Raw genomic sequence first — 17853 nt, 5'->3', positions numbered from 1 at the left:
ACAGAAAAAACATCATGAAAAAAATTAACTTATAATATTAATTTATTTTGATAAATATGATAGTCTTTTAAGTATATACAGTGAATATTTAATATTTTAATATATACTTAAATGTAACATATACTTGTTTGATATTGTTTTTTTTTTTAGATTTTACATAAAACTCACTTTTTTTTTTTATCTAATGGGTCTCATAACTTGTTTTAACTATCAAAAATACAAAAAAAAAAACTATTTATTTAATATTTTCTCTCACCTATTTAAAAATAGTATAATTATAAACTTTAACAAATTAATTTAAAAAATAAAAATTAAGTCAAATAAATATTTGATCTAAAACTAAAAAAAACCCAAAATCAAACAAGCTCAAGTCAATCTTATTAAATTATAATTATTTTTTAATTCATTCAAATATTATAAAATTTCATTCAAACAAATCTAAAGTCAATTTTCTAATAATAATAAAAAAGAAAAATATTGATATAAGAAAGGTAGAGCTAGCTACTTCCTCGAAAGAATTACCAGCCAAAAAAAAATACTGTTTCTTCTAACTTTCTTGTCATCCACCATAGCTCACTTTCCTCAATCCTTTCCTCAGTTCCTATCTGTCCTGTCTTTAAATACATATTGGTTTTCCTTTCTTTTACACTATCCACCAATTCATCATTTCTTATCTCAAAAGTCTTCACCTTTTTACTCTCTCTAATTCCATGGCGACTCAATCAAAATCCCCATCATCATCAACATCATCACCAATCGTGACAGAATTCGAAGACATGTTACCAATAATGGCGAATAAGCTAGGAGGAGAAGGTCTAATTACAGAACTATGTAATGGGTTTCGTTTACTAATGGATAAAGATAAACAAGTAATTACATTCGACAGTTTGAAAAAGAATGCTGCTGTTCTTGGTCTGGATGATCTTCGAGATGATGAATTGATGGGTATGATGAGAGAAGGAGATATTGATGGTGATGGAGCTCTTACACAGATGGAGTTTTGTGTTCTTATGTTTAGACTTAGTCCTGAATTAATGGCTGATTCTGAAACTTGGTTTCAAGATGAGATTCAACAATCTTTCTTCAATGATCATCATCGCCGGCGATGATTTTACTATCTCCGGCCGCCGGAGACCAGATCACGGCGGTGGAAATAGAGGCCTAATAATATTGCTTCTAAGTTCTAAGTTTAATTATTAGTATTTTTTTTTGTTGGAATATTCGGAATTTATTTTATGGAATTAAGGATATTTGTAGAATCTTGTTGCGTGATTGATCGGTTTTATTTATTTTATTTGGATTTGGACCTCAAATGTCACTCTCATAATAATAATAATAATTTATTGAGCTAATAAAATATAATATATTAAAAAGTATTCAGAATTTTAGTTGAGATGCCACGTTTATTTATATAAATAGCTTTTACATATGATTTTAAATAATTAAATTTTTGATATTAACTTTAAATATCATACTTTAATTCTAATAATACAGAGAAGGGATAGAGGGAGGGGATTTGAGGGAGGGAATGACTACATAAACATCACTTGAAAAAAAAGATAAAATTTGAGGAGAGAAAAAAAAATAAATTTTATTATTTTTTGACTAATCAAATTGTGCCACATCATTCCTCCTATTCTCTTTATAAAATTCTCTCTTACAATCATTTCTCAATAATATATAATTAACTTAGAAAATTTTAAATTAAAAATGTTGGATTAAATAATAACATGATAATAAAGAAAAGATGAGTGATAGAGAGAGAATTTGGTGAGGGAAGTTGAAAAATGTAAAAGTGGGAGGAAAAAGAGAAAAGAGAGAAATTATTTGATTTTTTCAACTAATAAGATTATGTCAAATCATTCCCTCACCTAATCATTTCTCTAAAGAAAAAAATGTTAAATAAAATTATAATATCAAACAAAATAAATTATTTTAAAAATAAATGTGTAATTGTTATTAAAATACCTTCATTTATTTGATAGAAAATGTCAATATAAAATATTTAATTTAATTTTTTCTCACACATTAACTGTCATTAACTATTTTCTATCGTATTGACTTCCTACCCTCATAAAACATTTTGCATCAATCAAAATTTAGTTTAGTTTATGAAAAATTTAAATACTATATCATTTAAAACTGTTAATTTATATTAATAATTTGTAAAAAAATGTATTAATTGATATTTAAAATGTTTGCTTATGCATTAAAAGACTGTCAAAAATTAAAGTAACAAGAAAAAAAGGAAATATAAGAGACATTTTATGCAAATTAAATATATATTTTTTTATAAACATACTAAAATCACAAAAGAGTATTTGACTGAATTTTTTTTAATGGTAAAATATCATAGAATCTGGATATTTAGACATAGTTATAGAGGTATATATTTTTAACATAATTACAAATTAATACACAAAATATATATAATATAATAGTTAAGTTTGATTAGCTTATTCGCTCTAGCTTATTCATTCAGCTTATTAAGGTAAATTCGATATAATTCAGCTTATTAAGGTAAATTCGATCCAGCTTATTCGTTCCATACGCCAGAAGATGGAGAAATTTACGTTTAAACATAAAATGTGTTTAATTTTAATTTTTCGTTAACTTATTACACAAAATTACTGTAATAAATTATTACGCAAATGCTAAAAGATTATACTGAATCAAACACGCCCAATATATAAATGATAATTTGCAAAAATATTTTATATATCTGTGTAGTGGTGATATGAGTTGATTCCTCCATGTGAGCGGTTGAGTTGCGTCGATCCAATCATATTCAAGCATCCAACACATCCAACATTATAGTGATCCAACATTATAGTGGTGTGTATCGAAAAGGGACCAGATTATCCTCATGTTTGAATTTTATCTTCGTCCCATTATATATTCTTTTCAATAAATAATACGAGAGATGACGTAAACAATAAAATGACACAAATTTTAACATAGTTCATTAAGATAAAACTTGACTATTAAGAGATCAAAATAAAGATTAAATCATGACATATTAGAGTTATGATACGAGTTTATATAATATTAGGTCCCTAAAACTTAACAGATACAAAATTAAGACTGAAACCATGCTCTTAAAGTACCCGACTACACATTAAAATAAGCTTCAACTAGGTCAACACTAATATTTTGACAAAATATCTCCAAAATATTGTCACAATATTTTTCTAGTTATATTACCAAAACAAAAGATTAAATTTCTTTTTGCTTTAATATTATTTCTTTAAATCAAGATTATACACAAAAAATATATAATTTCTTTTGTTCAATATTCTATTTTCTTACACTAACAATTCAAGACAACTCAACAAATCTCTAAACCTTAACTTGAATTCTTCCAAGTGCCCAAATGCATTAATCAATGCTCATATATTCTATTTCATCTCTTTGATTCAAAATTTCCCTAAGACAACTTAATAGATCAATTCATTGATGTTGGATGACCTAGATGCACTCGTTGATGTTAGATGATAAAGATGCACTCATCGATGTCGAATGGTTGAGATGCACTTGTCGATGCCGAATGATTGAGATGCACTCATCAATGCTAGATGGCCTAGATGCACTCATCGATGTCGGATGACCCATATGTATTAGTCAATGCCAGAGGTGACCTATATGAATTAGTAATACCAGAGATGACCCAAATGAATTACTCAATATTAAAGCTGGACAAATGCATTAGTCAATGCCAGATGTGTCCTAGATGCATTAATCAATGCTATAGGTTGCCCAAATACATTAGTCAATGTCAAATGTGGCATACATGAATTAGTCAATGTTAGAGGTGACATAGATGTATTAATTAATTCTAAAGATGATCCAAATGTATTAGTTACTGCTAGAGGTGGCCTAAATGCTTAAATCAATGCTAGAGGTGGCACAAATGCATTAGTCAATGCAAGATGTGGTCCATATGTATTAGTCAATGCTAGAGGTGGCACATATGCATTAGTCAATGCCAAAGGTGGCACATATGCATTAGTTAATGCTAGATGGCCTAGATACCTTAGTCAATGCTAGATGGCCCAAATGATCTATCGTCTCTCTTCTAGATCTAGAGTTGTCTCCAAGACAAATTAATAGCTTCTTTGATAACCGAAATATTTAAGTCTACTCAACAAATCTCCACATTGACTTGAATACTCTAAGATGTCCCATATGTATTAGCCTCTTTTTTTGAGACCCCGATGATTACATTATTTGCAAGACACAATATAATTGTTTAATGTGCCTTCTCTTCCAAAATGAACATCTCAACGTTTGTTCTTTCTCTTACCAAAAACATTAATGACCCCCATAATACCATTGTTTCAATAGACCTCGTATCTTGATTTGTCATTCCGTTCCTCTAGAATGACAATCTCAACGGTTAGTTCGGCTCCTACCGATAACTTTAGAGACCCCATAAGCCATGTTATTTTAGTAAAACTCGTAGCTTGATCTGTTATACTACTCATCGAGAACGACCATCTCAACAGTTATTTCTACTCCCGGTGACAACTTTAGTTACCCTCTTTGAGGTTCTAGGTTCGAGCCCGTTAGACGACAAGTTTTGCTCGTCTAGTTAAATTGGTTGAGTAGATTGAGGGACGATGTGCTTAACCCACGAAGATTAGTCGCACTCCGAAGGAGAAGTGGAACCCAACGTTCTCAAAATAAAAAAGACATGTTATTTCAATAGAGCCCGCATTTTGATCTTCCATTATGTTCCTCTAGAATGACCATCTCAATAATTTTCTACTCCATAAACAACTTCAACAAACCTTAAAAGCCTTATTGTTTCAGCAAAACCCATATCTTGATCGGTCATTTTGTTCCTCTATAATGAACATCTCAATGGTTAATTCTATCGACAACTTTAACGATCCCATAATCCTTGTTATTTTAGTTGAGCTCGTATCTCGATATATCATTATGTTCCTATAGAATGACCATATCAATGTTTTTTGCTCCGCTAACAGCTTCAACAATCCCAATAAAGCTCTATTATTTTAGTATAACCCACTTCTTGATCTTTCACATCATCTTCTCCTCTAGAATGACCATCTCAATGATTATTTTTTACTCATATCAATAACTTTTGTGACCCATAAGTCACGTTGTTTTAGTAAAACCCGCATCTTGATCTGTCACATTATCTTCTCCTCTATAACTTGTCGATCTTAATGCTTACTATTGTCATCTCAATTGAAAGAACAAACAATCAAATTAACCTTACTCTGATATTAATTTGCTGTAATGAAAATACGAGAGATGACGTAAATAATAAAAGGACACGAATTTTAACATGGTTCACCAAGATAAAACTTACTTATGTCCACTAGAAAGAGAGAATATTATTGAAGAGATCATAACATAGATTATATCATGAAAAACTAGGGTTATGACACAAAATTATATAACACTCAGTTCCCCGAAACCATAACATATACAAAATTTGGATTGAAGACGATGCTCTCAAGGTAAAGACTTCAACTTTCTAAAGTGTATGGCTACACATTTAAATAAGTCTTAACTAGATCAACACAAATATCTCCAAAATATTTTCACAATATTTTTCTATTTAAAAAAATGGGAAAACAGATTAAGTATGTAGCACGCAAACACACTTTACCATTTAATTAGGCGTAGAACTTGCCACCTGACGGGCTCGAACCCAGAACCTTAGGGTGAGTATCCACCTCTGTCACAATATTTTTCTATTTATATTACCATAACCAAAGATCAATTTGTTTTTGTGTTAATCTTATTTACTTAAATTAAGATTATACACACAAAAAAAAATATATATTTTTTGTTTAATATATTCTCTCTTCTTATACTACAATTCAAGAAAACTCAACAAATTCAAATTAAATAAACAATTTTCATGAAATAAAAAAGTTAATCAAAACTATAACATATTTTTATTTGAATAATCAACGAACGGTCCATTTATCCAAAATTCAATGAATGTGTTAACAACATTTGCAGAATAAAATGTCCAAAATACTTTGACATCTTCAAATTACACTTCTTGAATTTTTGTTTGTTAGTAAAATAAAAGAGAATTAAGAAAACAGCCAAGAACAAGCCAAATTAATAGGCTTAGCTGCTTACTAGTATTGGGTTGAAACTTTGTATTTTTTTAAACAAATGGTTTTGAAATGAAATCTTATGGAAAAGAGGTTTTAGATATTCCCACCTCAATTTAAATTTTAGCTCCTTGTTTTGGTCAACTTGTACACCTCATCTTTCCAACCTTATAATTTGAGATTTCTTATAATTAAAGTTATATATAAAACAAAGATTTCGTCGTTAATTTAATTTTTACATGTCATTTAAAACTAAATAGTTAACATATCTATGTCACTAATTTAATTATCGAATTTCAGCAAAATGAGGAGTTTTGACCCCGATTCTTTGAAATCTGGCAATCAAAATATTCGATTTGCTGAAATTTGATAGTTAAGTAATATGAATCTTTTATTTATTTATAAATGCACGTAAATAATAAATTAACTACGTTTGAAATCGTTCAGACAAAACCTCATTTTTATAATTTAAACAATAAGGAACTCTAAATTGTGTGGTGTAAAAAAAGAGGTTTGAAATTCCAATTGGCCACAAACAAAGAGTCCAAATTCGAGAATTTAATTATTTAGTTATTGATAGTGCAAATAATATATATTATATGTTAAATTCTTGAAAGAATATGAATTGAAAATGCAATATTATTCAAGTTGTTTATTACAAACAATCACATCTCCTTTATATATGAGTTTAATTACTAATAAATTAACTACAATTAACAAAACTAACTAACAACTATTACAACTAATTAGTAGTTTAACCCAGTGGTAAGAGTCGGCTTAAGAGACGAATATGTCATGAGTTCGATTCCATCTAAAAGCGCTTTGAGTTTAAGCGTAGGGCCATGATTCTGGGGTGTCATGTTAGTTCTCCCTTAATTAAAAAAAACTAATTAATAGTTTAAACTAAAAAAATTAACAGTTTATAAAACTATTTTATTATTTTTCTAAATCCGCCCCTTAAGGGGAAACATGATAACAAGACAAAATTTCAGCTTCACAAAATAAGTCGATGAAACATCAAGCTACGATTCTTCATAATCATGAAGCCCAATTTTTCAAACAAGCTCCCATGTTGTTCCTTAGTCGAAGTAACCACTTCTTAAACTTCATATTCCAATAATTTTGGACACATTAAAAGCCTCCCACATAGCTCAATATTTGAACCATTTGCCCTACTTATTTTCAATAATAAATCATTATTTTGAGAGTTTTCTCTCAAATTAGTTATAAACCGATAGAAAACTTGGCCGATAAGCTCATTTACTAAGCATGCCAATTCCTTAGTCTATTTGAATATTTTCAATTGTATTTGCAACTCTTCCATCTACAAGTCCAATCGACAAAGTTCTTTCAGTAAACAACACATTAATAGAAAAAGATAAATTCATTAATGTTCCATCGTAGAGATCCTCCATTTGCACATTGAGGGGATTAACCACATCTTCCCCTTGCCTTGAAATGCATTCGGTGGACATTGATTTTCAAGGAAAAAAGTATCTCAAGGTCTTCCAAATGATACTCCTTCATCATCATTGCATCATCTCATTAATTCATCTCTCCTTGCTAAATACTTTTTATTTTGACAAATTGTTTGGATATCTAAGCAACACTATTCTTGTCACGTTTTTTCCAACTTCACCTGCCACTTCCTTTTCTATGGAAATTAAAATTAGGCTCATTATAGCCGCAAAAGGCTTCTTCATATCATCATGTGATACATTCTTTGGGACTTTGAGTACTTCATAGTCTTGGTGTTGTCGCTTTTCTTAGGCACTCTCCCAAACATAATCAATTTAACATAAATCTAACTTAAATCTAACATCATTCAAACTTAAATCTAAGCTAACATAAATCTAATCTAAATCTAACAAAATCTAACATAAATCAAACCTAAAACTAACATCAATCAAACTTAAATCTAACAAAATCTAACAAAATCTAACCTAAATCAAACCTAAAACTAACATCATTCAATCTTAAATTTAACATAAATCTTAAATCTAACAAAATCTAACCTAAATCAAACATAAAACTAACCAACATCAAACCTCAATCTAACCATATAATAAACTAATTAAACTACCCTAAAAGTTGAAGAGATCGACGAAGAATCGGTGGTGTTGATCAATCGGCGCGGCGACGGCAGGATCAATTGGTGGCGTGGACGTGGGCGACATCGGGCGTGGGAGGCTTCCCTCAAGGGCGACGTGGGCGTTAGTGACTATCTTTCATCTGCAGGGTGAGAGGCGATCGGGAGAATAGGGAAGGAGAGGGCGCAATATTGATTAGGAAAGGAAAAGACTTTTTTTTAATTAAAAATGGTTTTTACCAAGAGATTTATACATATCTCTCGTTTTCACCCTTACATATTACTGAGAGATTTAGGTATATTTCTCGATTTTGACTATTTCATATTATCGAGAGATTTATGTATATCTCTCAGTTTTGGTTATTAATATTACCAAGAGATTTAGGTGTATATATCGGTTTTGATATATTTCACACAAATTTTAAAAAGAGAAAATCAAGAGAATTGTGTATATCTCTCGGTTTTGACCTCTATTACCGAAGATATACTTAAATATCTCGGTTTTAACCTTAGAATTTTTTAACTTAAAAGATCAACAACACACATTCATTTATTTTAAAACATCCTAATTATTATCAAACACATCCTTATTATAATCAAACACAACATATATATATATATATACTTATTTATATAATCAATTACACAATCATATACTTGTAAATTAAACACAATTTCGATACTTAAAATTAACACACACTTGATTAGCTTAGTTAGGAGTTTAGACAATCTAATTAGAAAGTGAAACACCAATTAAATTAATAAATGAATAAGTGGAATACCGAAAGATTTCTAAATATCTTTCAGTTTTGAATGATAATACTGAAAGATATGTCTATATCTCTCGGTTTTAACCTCTTCCAGACCGTTTAGCCTGAGGTCAAATACCGAGAGATATAGGCATAACTTTCGGTATTATAATTCAAAACTGAAAGATATTTAGAAAGATTTCGGTATTCCACTTATTTATTTGTTAATTTAATTGGTGTTTCACTTTCTAATTAGCTTGAACAACATTTATTTAACACATTTCATATCATTAAAACATTAAACAATTCCAACACTTCATTATAATCAAACTCTACATACATCCTTATTATCATCAAACACAAACATATACAATTCTTTATATAATTAAGCACAATCATAAACATTTATAAAATTAATCACAATCCCTATACTTCAAAAATAATACACACTTGACTAGTTTATAAGTTTAGACAAGCTAATTAGAAAGTGAAACATCATTTACATTAACAAACAAAAAAGTCAAATACTGAGAAATATATGAATTATCTTTCGGTATTTAAGGGTAATACCAAAAGATATACTCATATCTTTCGGTATTTACACTTAAATACCAAAAAATGCTTAATTTATCTCTCAGTATTTGACTTATTTGCTTGTTTTTTCACTTTCGTAGCTTGAACAACATTAATTTAACACATTTCATATCATTTAACACATGAACACACATTTTAAAATTATACACAATCCCCAAACATCTAATAATCAAAAACACTAAACACATCCTAACTATCATCGAATACAAACATACATATACACTTCTTTATATAATCAAACACAATCATATACACTTATAAAATTAAACACAATCCTTATACTTAAAAAATAACACACACTTGATTAGATTAGGAGTTTAGACAACCTAAGATAGTGAAAACCAAATTAGTGAAAAACAAATAACGAAAGATTTACTAAATCTTTCGGTATTGACTTTAACACAGATTTTTTTGGGATAGACAAAACCGAGAGTTTCTTGAAAAATTTTCGCAAATACCCTCATCCCAACACTTAGAATTATTTTTTGTTTTTTTGGGGAGAGCTAAAACCGATAGTTTTTTGAAAAACTTTCACAAATACCCACATCCCAACACTTAGAATTTTTTTCTGTATTTTTGGTAAAGCCAAAACTGAGAGTTTTTTGAAAAACTTTCGCAAACACCACATCCCAATACTTTGAATTATTTTCTATTTTTTGGGTAGAGCCAAAACCGAGAGTTTTTCGAAAAACTTTCGCAAATACCCCCATCCCAACACTTATAATTAAACTGTTTTTTTGAGTAGAGCCAAATCCGAGAGTTTTTTGAAAAACTCTCACAAATACCCCCATCCCAACACTTAGAATTATTTTTTATTTTTTTAGGAGAGCCAAAACCGAGAGTTTTTTGAAAAACCTTCGTAAATACCCATCCCAACACTTAGAATTATTTTCTGTTTTCTTGGGGAGAGCAAAAACTGATAGTTTTTTTGAAAAACTTCCGCAAATAATCCCATCCCAACACTTAAAATTATTTTATGATTTTTTAGAAGCAAAACCGAGAGTTTCTTTGAAAAACTTTCCCAAATACCCCAATCCCAACACTAGAGTTATTTTAGTCTTTGGGATTGGTGGTATTACCGAAAGTTTTATAAAAATCATCGGTAAAAAAACACATTATCTCTCGGTAAATTCTGTCGGTAAAGATACTTTTTTTCACTAGTGTGATTTGAAAAGTTGTACACTAAAACAAAGTTATTTATGTCATAAACTTAAAATCCCTAAAAATAGCATCTTTATTTGAGTCTTTTTGCTTATTCTCCTAATAAATAAGGAAACAATATTAAATATTGTGAATTGCAATTTGTTAAGAAATGATTGAAGAAACCATGTATCCATTTTTTTTATTAACAGTATTATTTATTTTATAGTTTAAAATTTCTAACAACATTTAAAAAAATTTATTTCTTACTTTTTATAAATAATATTTTCATAGGTTTATTCATTCCTTATACACTAGTATTAATTTATAAGAACAATAACTTAATAATTGCATAGTAGTTAGATGATGCTTAATTACTAAATAACAATATATGAAACTAGTATTAAGTTTGTAAATATATTTACATATATAATTATTAGAATTTTTCATTTTTTTAGTTATTATTTGATAAGTCTATATTTAATTTCTTTTAGTTAATTATTTCAAATTATTTCAAAACCAGTTTGAATAAGAAATTGTGAATAATAAGGTTAAATATCCCCAAAAAAATAAATTCAAATTTATATATTAAATCCAAGGGTATATCTATAGTATGTTGAAATTTAAATTTATTAAAAAACGCACTTAACACAATTTATTACCGATATTAAAAGTATTAATTTTGGTTAATTTTTAATATAATATATTGTAAAAAAATAATAAAATAGTTTTTTTTTATAAACGTTTAATATATATATATATATATATATATATATATATATATATATATATATATATATATATGCGCTTAATTTTCAAAGTGTCCCGATTACCAGATCGAGAGCGGTTGTTAATTTGGATATATATGTGAGAGTAATTGGATACTTGGGTTAAATTGTGGGTTGACCTGCCCATAAACTTTAAACGATTAAAAATAAAATTAAAAATATTATATGCATGTTTCGAACTTGCAACCTAACAAAATAAGTACATTCTTTTAACCAACTGTATAATAAGACTTTGTATATTAAATTCAACACTAAATTTGATTAACGTGTGATATTTTAACACTATAAGTTCAAATTTTAAAGTTGATTGGTTGAAGTAGGAGTAAAAGAGAGGTCAACTAAGATTGTGAATGGTTTGAATAGGGATAAAGAGGCTTATGCCCAAATGCCAACGACATGTCATCATTCCTGCAACCATGTTGTAACATAGACCGTCATGGTCTAAAATACATCCCTACCAGATTTGAAGAAATTTGCAAGGAAAGGATATCCAAACAATGCATAGTTGTTCCACCAACATTGAATGAATACTTCATCCGTGAGGGACAAACACCCAATGAACTGCAATAAGTTCACCAATAATATATTTTTAAGGCGAATGCTATTTTAAATGCAGATCCAATGGAATTTTGAGTAATTATTCTTCTAATTCGCGAGCAAAAAAACCTACAATATTCAAAGACTTATTTTCATGTAATATAATTAGAGTAATGAAGAATTTAACAATACATATTAAGCAAATTAATCTACACTTAAGTTAGTAGTACATTTCAAACTAAAACATCAAAATATGTCATCTCCTAATTGTTCTTCACCTTCTACATCTTCATCATCTCCATTTGTACTATCATTCAAATTAGTTTCTAGATGATCACTTTCCTCAGAAGCACTTCCAATCAATTCAATTTCATCAAATCCATCTAACTCACCATGAATAACATTGAGATCACTCAAATCGTTCACATCATATAAGGGAATATGAAGAGAATATACAATTCTATGGTAGGATACTCTTGTTCATACACTACTTTATTTTTCCATATTTTCTCTATCTTTCCTCTTGCTTTTGTTTTACAAACGGCCATCCATCCATAATTACGATCATTCATTGTGTTTGGATAGTTCGAATAGTAAACTTTTATAGCTTATTGAGCAAGAACAAATGGGTTGTGCTTAGTATCTATGTCTCATGTTCAAATCAATCAATCTATATGCTTTATTAACTCTAATACCTATAATAGGATCAAACCACAAACATTTGAATAGAAATACATGTAAACATGGATCAGAATATTCTAATTCAACAATATCCTCCAAAAGTCCAAAGTAATTAGAATCATTTGCATGAACGCAAATACCACTATTCATGGTTGATTTATTAGATCCAAAATCACTAGCTCTCCACACATATCCATTAATGAAGTAAGTTGAATATAAGTTGCAGAAGTGGTTGGACTAAATGTTATGTAATACGTTAATTCTTTATCAAGTTGATCCTTTTTTGTTCTTGTAAAACCTTCAAATTGAATTATTATAATGTTTAGATCGGAACCATAATGAGACTTGAAATCTTTAGGCATAATCAAAATTGAAATCACCTTTAATTGGAACCATGATGAGAATTGACAATTCGTTTCAATTGGATGTACTTCAACATTCATACCACAAAAGTCCTTAAATAATGAAATAAAATAAGTTATCAAATTCAAAATGAAGAATTATGATATGATCGTTCAATACCTATAATATAGATCCACCTCCGGACAATTTAATAGGACATATGTGTGAGCAACTAATATTTCTTTACTGGTCATAAATCTCTTTTAACAACCACTTTCACGTCATAGGTAATTTAAAATTGAAATTGGTTGTAGATTTTTGTTTAATGACCTTTCCGCGTTCCTTTGCGGTTGTCTTTGTTTGCAATTTATATTCGATTCAAAATAATACGAAGCAAATGTTGATATTTCTTCAAGAATATATGTATTGCATATGGATGCTTCAATTCTAGCCTTGTTTTTCATTTTATTCTTCACACTCTTTAGAAACCTAAATTGAAAATGGTACAAATTATGAAGTATATTTAATTATTTTGTACAAAGATAATACAAAATATGTATGTACATACCTCTAGAAGGGATACATCCATATGTATTGTAGTGGACCTCCTATTTTTGCTTCATATATTAATTGTATCAAAAGATGTTCCATTGAATCAAAAAAGAAATATGGGAAAATCTTCTCTAGGTTACATACAATTATAGGAATTGAGGTTACATACAATTTATAGGAATTGAGCTTGTAAGTTTCCACTTTGTCTAAGCTCAAAGTTGAACAATTAAGGTCATGCAATAAATTACTTAAATCAGTCAAGGTTTCTCGAACGAATTTAGGTAATATTTTCCTGAATGCAATTGACAATAACCTTTCTAAAAAATAGGACAATCATGACTTTTGAATCCGATAAACCTAGATTCGACTGTGTCAACGCATCTTGACAAATTGGTAACATAACCATCTGGAAATTTCAACATCTTCAGCCATTTACAAATTATGATATTTTTCTTCCTTCGTCAAGGTATAAGAAGCCTTCTTAGGCTTACGAGACATTGTATCTAGATTAACATGTAGCTCTAGACGATTGTAAACAAGAAACATATCCTTCCCAGCGTTAAGGTTGTCCTTCGTCTTAGCCTTCACATTCATAATGGTATTTAAAATGTTTTCAAATAAATTCTTTTCAATATGCATAAAATCCAAGTTATGTTGAATGCGAAATTTTAACCAATACGGAAGGTCCCAGAAGATACTTCTCTTAATTCACTTGTGATGATCACCAAATCAATGAGGATACTCATTGGGAGATTCACTTACATGCTTGTAATGTAAAATTTCACACCATATTTCATTGTCATCTTTTATATGGGGATGAAGAGTTGTTTCACTCAGTCTTTTTAAAATGTTGGGTGTCATTTTTTGTAAGGATGCTTCGGCGACAAAAATTGTCTTTTACAATCAAAATAATAAGTCGTTCGGCCATATTTTAATCGAAAAAATTAAGATTTTTTCATACATATTGGACAACCATCAAGTCCATGAGTACTCCAACCCGACAACATTTCATAAACATGAAAATTATTAATAGTCCACAACAACATTGTCTTCATGTTAAATGTTTCATCCCGGGAAACACCAACATTCCACAACATTTGTAACTCCTCTATCAATGGTAATGGTTGCAGGAAAATATCAATATTTCTTTGTGGAATTTTTTGTCCAGGAATAACTAGTGAAATAAACATATACGGTGACTTCATGCACATATCCAGTGGTAAATTATAGGGAGTTAGAATTACTGGCCATCATGAATATGATTTTCTAAACTGTCCGAAAGGAGTAAATCCATCTGAACAAAGGCCAAGTCGAACATTTCTATGCTCGAGTGCAAATATTGGATAATGATGATCAAATATCTTCCAAGCCTCTCCATCAGAAGGATGACACATGATCCCAAGTTTGTTAACATGACCATCATGACATGTCTTGTGAGCGGCGGTCACATTCGATGCATACAACCTTTGCAACCTAAGAGCAAGTGGTAAATAAAATAGTTGTTTATGGGGCTTTTGCTTAACTGAGTTATCTTTAAATTTGAAAATATTACAAAACCTGTAGGATTGTTTATCAATATCTACCCCAATAAAGCATGCAACCATCTCTACATTCATCGATTCCAATCACGGAAAAACTCAAATCTTCAACCAATTTCTTCATACTATAAAACTATCCGGCATACAATTATTTTCTGGTAATATTAATCTAATGTAGTTCGTATTTTGATTTATAGCACGCTAAGACCAATTATTCCCAGATTTCATATTAAGTTGTTTTACCATAGCTGATAGTTTACTCTCACTTTGATGACTATGCCAGATTGGTTGATGTGCTGCGTTCAATACATTCTAAAACTTTTAAGATAAAATATGTTTGTTTAAATTATAGAAGCTTCATTCCCCACATTCGGTTGGTAACTTGATGCCATGTCATACATATATCATTGACTCATACACATTTGATCTTTCATTGTAACCTACCAATTTTTGTTTACGTTGATAGTTATATACTTTTGAGTTTTCAATTGGTTCCCCATGAGCAGCCCACGTATAATAGTTTTTCATGAATCTATTTCTTAACAAATGATTATGGCATAATTCAGACGTAATGAACTTTTGAAAATGACATTTTTGGCAAGGGCACCTGATTTTTTCACCATCAATATAAGCAAGTTGAGTTGTGACAAATGAAATGAACTCTTTTAAACCTTTTAAAAATATGTCAATGCATTCAGGTTTATTATTGTATATCCAAACCCGATCAACCCTCATTTTGTAATCTACAATATATATATAATCAAATATAAGATTAATATGTATTTTTTTGAGAAAACGGTTAAAACCATTTCATTAAAATCCCAAAAGTGGGAGGGTCATAAATCAAAGCTAGACAAACCCTAGATATGATTAAGGATGACAATGAAAAGACCTTAAAAAAACTGATTAATAACATTCATACATTCTAAAAAAAACAGAGATTATGTTGGGTCAAATTATTTTGACTAAGTGTCAAAGTAGTTTGACTATTGGAATTTTGATGATAAATGTATATCAAACTCTATCTATGTGTCTAATTGCTTTTGGTATAGGTGTATATAAAAAAAGTTATATTAGACTTGGTCTTAATGAGGTTCATTAGACCGATTTGGCATTAGATGCGCGGAGTTAGACGTGCAGTCTAACTAGTTGAGTTAGACGCGCAGTCTAACACACGGAGTTAGACGTGCAGTCTAACAAGCGGAGTTAGACGTGCAGTCTAAGTAGTTGAGTTAGACGTGCAGTCTAACACACGGAGTTAGACGTGCAGTCTAACTAGCAGAGTTAGACGTGCAGTCTAACTAGCGGAGTTAGACGTGCAGTCTAACTAGTGAGAGTTAGACGTGCAGTCTAACTAGTTGAGTTAGATGTGCAGTCTAACACACGGAGTTAGACGTGCAGTCTAACTAGAGGAGTTAGACGTGTAGTCTAACTAGTTGAGTTAAACGTGCAGTCTAACAAGCGGAGTTAGACGTGCAGTCTAACTAGTTGAGTTAGACGTGTAGTCTAACACACAGAGTTAGACGTGCAGTCTAACTAGCGGAGTTAGACGTGCAATATAACTAGCGGAGTTAGATATGCTGTCTAACTAGTTGATTTAGACGTGTAGTCTAACTAGTAAAAGTTAGACGTGTAGCCTAACTCCTTCAGATTAGTCTGAAGTGAAATGTAATTAGACGTGAGGTCTAATGGAAAGAGAAAGTTAGACGTGCAGTCTAACTGGTGAAAGTTAGACGTGCAGTCTAACTGGTGAAAGTTAGACGTGCAGTCTAACTGGTGAAAGTTAGACGTGTAGTCTAACTCCTTTAGATTAGCCTAAAGTGAAGTGTAATTAGACGTGAAGTCTAATCCCGTTAGACTAGGTGGTCTAATGGATCTTGTTATTAGATGGGGACGTCTAATTTCATTAGACGAGGTCGTCTAATTTCATTAGACGAGGTCGTCTAAGTGAAATACGTCTAATGCCATGCTTAAGTAGTTGTTTGAAGCTAGCACCCGCCTACCCACGTTCTCTAGTTGTACGCTACTCCTGCTCCACTTTACTGTGAAGATCAGTACGACCGTCAACTGTAACCAATTGATTAATGGCACGTAAGCAAATATTCTTCCCACTACTTGTTTTTGCAGGAATATCCTTGAAGAATATTTAGCGCACTATCAGATTGGTACGACCACGATCCTTGTACTCAGAGTATGCTGTGTACTATGGAGGCGTTCCAATGGAAGCTCGTCACGTGTCATTATGAAGATACGACCGTTGATACCTGCTCATATTTAAAGATCCTCAAGGACAACGGAAGAATCATCGATCTATCGATACTCAGATTATTCTATCTTAACTGTCAACTGCTTTCTTGCTTTTACTGTGTGTTAAACAAGAGAGAGTTAGAATCAAAGCATTGTATTAGCTGAGTGATATTCTTCATATTGTAAGTTGAACAAAGTCTGTTTTGTTCAACAGTGAGCTAGTCGTGCGATTGTATTTGATTCGTTGAAAGCTTAGTGAATCCTTCCGGTGGTTGGAAAAAAGGGTGACGTAGGAGAGTTAACTTCGAACATCCATAAACAAACTGTTGTGTTGTTTTCTTTCTTTCATCTTTTCATTCTTGGTTCTTAGCTTCAAACTCAAGCAAACATTTCCGCACTTGAATCGTTCAAGAGTTTGTAAGAGGTTGCGCAAAATAGAAAGTGATTTAAATCCCTAACATGATTTCTATCAAATCGTTTTTTTACGAAGTCGTT

The 17853-nt window shown here is 30.3% G+C and overlaps 1 protein-coding gene across 1 annotated transcript; it reads left to right on the top strand.

Moving 5' to 3' along the window:
- The first annotated feature begins 629 nt into the window (after window positions 1-629).
- LOC124936504 (calcium-binding protein PBP1-like) lies at window positions 630-1255 on the top strand. Its single transcript, XM_047477008.1, has one exon. It carries the CDS (start codon window positions 711-713, stop codon window positions 1107-1109), a length of 399 nt encoding a protein of 132 aa, XP_047332964.1. The 5' UTR covers window positions 630-710; the 3' UTR covers window positions 1110-1255.
- The last annotated feature ends 16598 nt before the right edge of the window (window positions 1256-17853 follow it).

This window comes from Impatiens glandulifera, chromosome 4 (assembly GCF_907164915.1).
Source record: "Impatiens glandulifera chromosome 4, dImpGla2.1, whole genome shotgun sequence".
Classification (NCBI taxonomy): Eukaryota; Viridiplantae; Streptophyta; class Magnoliopsida; order Ericales; family Balsaminaceae; genus Impatiens; species Impatiens glandulifera.
The sequence above is the reverse complement of the archived record's forward strand: the minus strand, read 5'-3'. Positions and strand labels throughout refer to the sequence as shown.